The sequence below is a fragment of the Sphaeroforma arctica genome (genome assembly GCF_001186125.1).
Source record: "Sphaeroforma arctica JP610 unplaced genomic scaffold supercont1.13, whole genome shotgun sequence".
In the NCBI taxonomy this organism is placed as follows: Eukaryota; class Ichthyosporea; order Ichthyophonida; genus Sphaeroforma; species Sphaeroforma arctica.
The window spans coordinates 226503-234069 of NW_014040545.1; the positions used below are offsets into that span (position 1 = coordinate 226503).

Consider the following 7567-nt stretch of genomic DNA (forward strand, 5'->3'; position numbering starts at 1 on the left):
TACAGCGTACTCACTGATATCAGGGTAGCCATGGATTTCCTCCTGCGGCTCCGGACTGTACAGATATATGCCATTAGTAACTAGCCACATGCACCGATCATACACAATGACACACTCGTAATCCATATTAAACTTGACACCATCCTTCGTCTGATTCGTGAGGGGCACAAGAGTACCACTCAGCCCAGGGGTAAAGCAACTCCACCTAGCCATCATACATATAATGGTGAGTGGCTCGTCCTTATTCTTCGGCAAGCCCAGGCTCACGATGCCCTGCATTCGCTCATCCGTAATAGTGACGAATCCGTCGTACCAAAGGTGGCCATAGAACAGCCTTGGAATGTGGTCCCCGACTCAATCGCTGCTCGAACCTTATGCCAGAGCGACTTCCAGTGCCATAGGTCAGCCTCGTACTCTCTCAGCGTCAACCTCTCGGCCTCGCCAGTCCCCCCAGCCGATAGGACATCCGTCATCCGCGGCAACTCTCGACGAACACTGGGTATCCCTTCCTCCTCCTGAAGAACACCACTACTCCCAGAATCACCAAAACTACCTGTGATAGAACGCTGCGCTGAATTTCCCATATCCGGCCGGCCACCTGACGATGCCCTCAACTGATCCTCCATCTCCTTATTGGTGCTCGTCGTAAAACCTCATCGACAAAACACGTAAAGCCTTGCACAGCACGGACCTAAAATTATGCTCGCTCCGCTGGGTATACTGTGCTGTGTAAAAGTCGGTCTCCTCTAGGCTGACTATACGATATCAAGACGTTTACGTTAAAAAGAAAATACGTTAAAACGTTAAAATGCAAAATGTTAACAATAAGTTTAGCTTCAGCCCTTGGTAGTGAGCAAAAGATTAGGGGATTTTAGACTGAGACTATTGTCTATATGCTCCGCTCTAATCACTCACTACTTCGGTCTAGATTTATTTATGTTTTAGTTGCTAAGACTAGATATCATTTCATTGGACGCATATTTTGCATTTCACGCCTCGAAACAATTACCTACTCAAAATAACCAATAAAATATCGCTAAGTCCAACCCAAGAAAATTAAAAAATTAAAATCAAAACATCAAGCAGGCGCAGTATACATCTGCACCTAAACCCCATCACTTGGTACCTAGCTCTCCATCCCATTTAAGGCATAGACGGCACATCTAGTTGGCTGACTAGGAGGAATCAAAACCAGGTTGTCCTAGATTCTAACAACTCTGATCCTGTCCTTTTCTCAGTGGATTATCTTGCTCTGAGATAATTATCGAATTATACCATAGGTTTGTGCCAACAACCAATTCATGCCTGAGACCCTCTCTCATGGTACTCCCATTAATTAGAGATTCCCAAAGTGTCATTTCCAGGTGTCAGATTTGTATCATTCCTATGTTAAGTACAATTCTAATTTCAGTGGGAAAAAAAACCAATCTATATTTGGAAACCCGCCTAATTGTCCACAGTAGAGTCTCATACTCTACTGAGTACTATCACATGTTCAGAATCTTAAATATCTCAATTCTTGTTCATGTCCAATGCGCTAAACGTATTCCAGTACTATAAGAATAACCGTTAATGCGTTAGTACGTTTATAAAATACGTTAACTGTGCAACTACTATTTGGAACCCGCTATTTTTACAGCTGGAACCCCGGACAACTCGAATCCCGCGCCAACACGCTCGTAAACCTGACCGTCGCTGGCAACAAACTTCGTATTATACCGGTCACGCTCATCTATCGTGAATTGGTTAAATCCATTGGCGTTGTCCGTGATGGTAGTCTGGTGAGCGTTACATATATGTGTCCGCAACTATTCTTCGCTGGGCATGTTGGAGTGATCCGGGATGGACCATTTCCGGGTGATGCCCCGTTCTAGTTCCTTGGCCAGCTTCCTGCTCTCCACTCCCTTCCGAAGCGGATCCCTATACTTGTAAATGCTCCTAGACGGGATGGCATCAGGCCTCGTAGGAATCCGGAAACCAGGACCCTTGGAGAACGCGTGGTCTTGATCTTTCCGATATGCACACTTGCGCCAGTGTGCTTTCATTCTCTTCAACTCTTGTTCACTGACCCCAATGCCCTTGGCCATAGCGTCCGGGTGCAAGAAAAAAAATCGTTGCCCTTGATGTCCTCCTCCTGGAAGGGCATAGTTTCCATATTGAATATGGTCTCCGCGTCGATCGTACTCGACGCTAAACGAAAAACAGGAGGATCGCTGGTGCGGTCCCAATCTGTAATCGATCTTGCTGGGATAAGAAACTAAGAATCGCCTCTTTCCCAAGCAGAATGGTGCCATGACATCAAATAATATAGTATCAGTAGTAAACGGACACATGTGGTTAGATATAGTAATATAAACATCTAGAATCACCACCGCTGTAAGATTCGGTCTATTAAGGCGATATTAACGCCGTAGAGTAAATAAACGCGTGGGTAAATTCTAAGTATCGTGAAAATATCAAAGTAAATAAATGAAATGAAACTTTTAGTAAAGTTAGGTATGCCTCGTGAAAGCAGCAATACTTTGAGGGATTGTGAGGCTGAGACATTGCCTATATAAAATCCTCTCAGTACTGTTTCCGCCGAAGGGATTTTATTTAGTGTTTCGTTGTCGCTCTATTAAAAACTACGATATTTTTCATCGGGGCGAATCCGAGAGACTCATAAAATCCTATCTTTAGAAGATTTTTTTTTAACTCTTGATGTCCTTAGTTATTGTCTTAACCAATAACTTGCCACTTATCAAGAATTACCGACTTAGCCTTCATCAGACTGGCACATCTGGTTGGCTGATCGGAGGATCAACTAGGTAACGTTAATAGTCCCTAGAAACCTATATTCGGTTGAGCCATCTCGCTACCGAAGTGTTCAGATATAAATAAAGTTGGAAAGTAAATATAGTTATGTTAATAGAACTAGACCAACTCTTATGTTTGGTATTTTTCTGAGGCCTTTTAATGGCCTTGTCCAAATATCTTATATGTAAAATGGAATAGGTATTAATTAATAAAATCATTAAAAACCATTTAGGAAAATTTAAGTTCCTTGTACTATTAAGAGTACGTTTATAATTTACGTACTGCTTAAGAGTGCGTTTATAACATAGAGTCTAATGTGGAGGCCCGGCTATTACACAGCCCCCACCCAGCTTTGAGACCCGTGAGAAGCAAGTTGCTCACTCAAGCTGAGTATGGGTCAAAAAGCGAGAAAGGAAGAACTGGTCGAAAACATTAAGTAGTATAACATATAGTTATTGTTTCTCAGGCGGAGAAGTTAAGCGTTCTCGGTTACCCTGTGAGTTTTGGGCTTAGGTCCAGTAGGTCCGTGGTGGCCGACTGGACGTTTCTTACGCTTCAGTGTCTTACGTACATATGAAGGATGAGCATTAAAGCTCGGGATAAATGCTGTGGGCGGGTAAGTTTTAACTTCCGTGCCTTCAAACGATGGAAACATGCTATCTTTTTCAGCTTGTGAATTATGCAGGCATTTTCGCCATTTTCGATTAAAGGCTTTTAAATAGTCTTAATTATCGAAAGCATCTGAAGTCAACTCAGCTATTGTACCGTTTATAAAGCGTGTGCGATAGTATGTATAGCCTCCATTATCCGTTCTCCATATATTGTCTTTAAATTCAGAACTATCAAGAGGGGCATTAGAGTCATGTCTTCTTGCGAGTATAATCTCTGTAGTCGGAATACGACTTGTGCCTATATTAGGCGCACTAGAACCATCGGGGTTGTTTACCGCGTACGTTCCACTTTTAGTGTCTGCTACAGAGATTATATATGGACCTATCCATTTAGATGTTAATACAGTAGCATCGGAATTACGTTGACTGATGTTAACTCTGTCACCAACCTGATACTCTGCTATCTTCTTGGTAGTGTTCCAACGCTTTTGCCTTTTTAATAAGGCTATATTGCGTATTTCTCGCAAGCAAGGATATACAACGTTATAAATACGTTGTACCTTCTCTAAACATGGTAACTCATGGTGATCAGGCTCGCCCTTGTTAAAGGGGATTTGTAACTCACTATATCTGCCACGAAAATAGTGAGCGGGTGTAGTTCCTGTAACCGGATCAGCACACTCGTTCATCTGTGTTTGTACCCACTTAAGGTGGTACGGCCATTCATCTGCATCATCCGTTAATGCAGTACGCAAGAAAAACTTAAGTTTTCTATGGCGCGTTTCATTCGCGCCTTGTGTTTGCGGCTTATATGGCACACCTCTCTTATGGCATATGCCTGATACGAGTACTAGCGATTCCATTACGTCATCGCAGAACTCACTACCGTTATCAGTGCATATAATACCTGGCCACCTGTGGTCAGCAAAGACTTGGCAACATAATTATGCCACGGTCTGCGTATTCTTATCCTTTAATGGATAAAGCAAGTTAAACCGTGACGCCACATCAAAGAAGTGGCATACGTAACGGTCGCCTGTGTGCTCGGACGTGGGCAGGTCAACCAGATCAATGATGACCCTGCGCCATAGAACATCTTCAGTCACACTCTTAAGCGGTGCGAACCCATAGCGCTTGATCTGATTGAGATCACAGTCTGTACATGACTGATATACTCTGTCAACTAAAGTTGCCAGCTTAGGGTGCACGATCCCATTTCGCTTAGCATCTTTAAGTGCGTCTACTACGTTCTGGTGCTTCAGCTCATGGTTTTGCGTCAGCCAAGCAAGAATGTTTTTATCATTCTGCTCTTCCAGAAAAAAGTTAGGGTGTTGAGAATCCACTTATGTGGTCTCTAAGTCTGTAGTGTTTCCAGACTCCTGTCCTGCTTTCGCATGAGTGTCATAAGTGCGCTCATGTGCGTTAGATACACCTGACTTATGTGTATACGCTTCAGGATCATCTTTCATTAATCCCTTTAAAAATAGGGTTTGAAAGACATCGGGTTTGGACTTTATGTTATTAAACAGAGTCCTAGCTAGAGACTGACGCTTCTTAACAGTAATTTCACTAGTAGATTGTATTTCTTGTGCACAGACTTCAAGTGATGTGTTGCCTTTGAACTGCTTCACGTTCAGTTGGGTAAAAAGTGGAATCTCTGATTCTTTGACCTTGTTAAGGAAGGTCTCAGAAGGGGCCCATTTGGATGTTCCAATGGGACATATACGACATATTATAGTCTCCAGGGCGTCTTCTGGACGGCTCGGGTACCCTTATATAGGAAAGTATCTACTTCCCTATCTAAATATATTGGCTCGCATTGTATCATGCTTATTAATTTATTGAGCCATGGATCTTTACTCCGTATTGGGTAACACAACGTGATGGTAGCTTTATGTATATGAACATAATTTAATAGCTGGGCAATTAACTACCATGGTGGGTTAGCATCTAAATATATTGGCTCGCATTGTATCATGCTTATTAATTTATTGAGCCATGGATCTTTACTCCGTAATGGGCAACACAACGTGATGGTAGCTTTATGTATATGAACATAATTTAATAGCTGGGCAATTAAATGCCATGGTGGGTTAGCCCACGCATTATGTTTAGAGAGGTCTATTTGAAAGGCGTCTCCCAAAGTATGATTTAAAGTCCTGTAATGCGATAGTTGTGCATTATGATGTGCAGCAAACATATCTATGGTATGTGGCCCTAATATCTTTTGAGCCAGTTCAAACCACCTGGGATTACATTTCCAGTCAGTGGCTAGTAACTCACGTACGGATTTATTAAAGTCCGGTACGAAGCGTGATAACATATCCGGTAAATGGTTATGTATTCCTGGCAGATGTTTTATATCAAAATGAAACGTTGATATTGTATCATGCCAGCGACTCAGTAATTGTGAGTCGGGTTTCATCTCTTTCATATATTGAAGAGATTTCTGATCACGCATCAGCGTAAATGCTGTTCCGTATAAGTAATCTCGGAAGTGTGTTAGAGCTGCCACTACGGCTAATAGCTCTTGTTTAACAGTTGGGTAATTCAACTGTGAAGCATTCATTGCTCAACTAAAGAATTGCATATATCTAGGTTTGTTATCTATAACCCGATATACTACTCCTCCTAAGGCTAAGTCGGAGGCGTCCGTTGCTATTTCAAACGGCACGCCGTCGACTGGTCCTTGTACAACATGGGCTTGCTGGACTGCGTGTTTGAGCGCTTTAAATGCGTCATCACACTCTTTAGTCCACAAGTCTCCTAGCTTGCCATTATGATATCTTATGTGTCCAAAAGGTTTAAGGTAATCAGCCAAGTGTGGTACTCCATCTGAAAAGAAGTTTACAAACCCACACATGCTGTTAACATCTCTTTCTGTAGTTGGTGTTCGCCAATCTAACAGGTGTTCTACCTTACCGGGGTCGATTTTAATACCTTCCCCAGATATACGGTAGCCTAAGAGCTGTATTTCGCTCATGGCGAAGTGGCATTTCATCTCGTTAATCTTGAAGTTTTGCTCGTTGAGTTTCTTAAGGACTCGTCTGACTAATGCGGTGTGTTCGCCCATAGTTTTGGAAAAGATGACTATGTCATCTATGTAGACTTGCACGTTAGGCATGTCTGCAAACATTTCCTCCATTACTTGTTGGAAGAATGCTGGTAAAGAGTGTAACCCAAAAGGTTTCTACCTTACCGGGGTCGATTTTAATACCTTCCCCAGATATACGGTAGCCTAAGAGCTGTATTTCGCTCATGGCGAAGTGGCATTTCATCTCGTTAATCTTGAAGTTTTGCTCGTTGAGTCTCTTAAGGACTCGTCTGACTAATGCTGTGTGTTCGCCCATAGTTTTGGAAAAGATGACTATGTCATCTATGTAGACTTGCACGTTAGGCATGTCTGCAAACATTTCCTCCATTACTTGTTGGAAGAATGCTGGTAAAGAGTGTAACCCGAAAGGTGCACCTCTGAGCCTGTATTGTTTACCTTTCCACGTAAAACTAAAGTATTTACGATGTGGTTCATATACCTGCATTTGATGGTATCCTTGTGTAAGGTCTATAGTTATAAATACTGTAGCACTTTCCATCCTTCGCAGTAGCTCGTTAATAAGTGAAAGCTATGAGTCGGCAATAATTTATTTATTGGACTCATATCTAAACATACTCTGACTTCTTAAACGATCCGTCAGAGTTATGTTGGTCTACGGCTAGCAGTGCCAAGCTAACTGGCGTCTGTTGATAGTTAGTTTCTATCACTCCATCTGCTAGCCGTTTCTCAACTTGTACTTTTACCACAGCCTCGTGTCTCCAGGATACATAGTTCCTTGAGGGACACTTTAACTGAGTAAAGTCCACCTCGGTTAAGTCAAGGCTGACATACCGGTCGTTAAAACGGAATTTTGCCCAATCTGTGATCTATATCTTCTTATTAACTAGAATCAGATCCATGATTTTGTTCGCAAAGTCAGGTATTAATGCCTTGACTGTGTCTGACGGGGGCTTATATGGGTTCAGACAGTTATCGTCTGATTGATCCTTTAATGGATCTATGTTATTTGGTAGACCAGTTACGGTTATACCCAGAGTGAGTAAATCGCTCATTCCGACTATAATGTCGTACTTCTGTGACATCTTAACTTTACGGCTTGGGTAGT

At 42.3% G+C, this 7567-nt stretch overlaps 2 protein-coding genes across 2 annotated transcripts; both read right to left on the reverse strand.

Annotated features, from left to right (window-relative positions):
• Positions 1-263: 263 nt before the first annotated feature.
• Positions 264-626, reverse strand: SARC_00445 (hypothetical protein; the record flags this gene model as incomplete). Its single annotated transcript, XM_014305890.1, has 1 exon — positions 264-626. One exon carries the CDS (start codon positions 624-626, stop codon positions 264-266), a length of 363 nt encoding a protein of 120 aa, XP_014161365.1.
• A 1182-nt stretch (positions 627-1808) lies between these two features.
• Positions 1809-2294, reverse strand: SARC_00446 (hypothetical protein; the record flags this gene model as incomplete). The annotated part of the gene is made up of 1 exon (XM_014305891.1): positions 1809-2294. One exon carries the CDS (start codon positions 2292-2294, stop codon positions 1809-1811), a length of 486 nt encoding a protein of 161 aa, XP_014161366.1.
• Positions 2295-7567: the final 5273 nt, after the last annotated feature.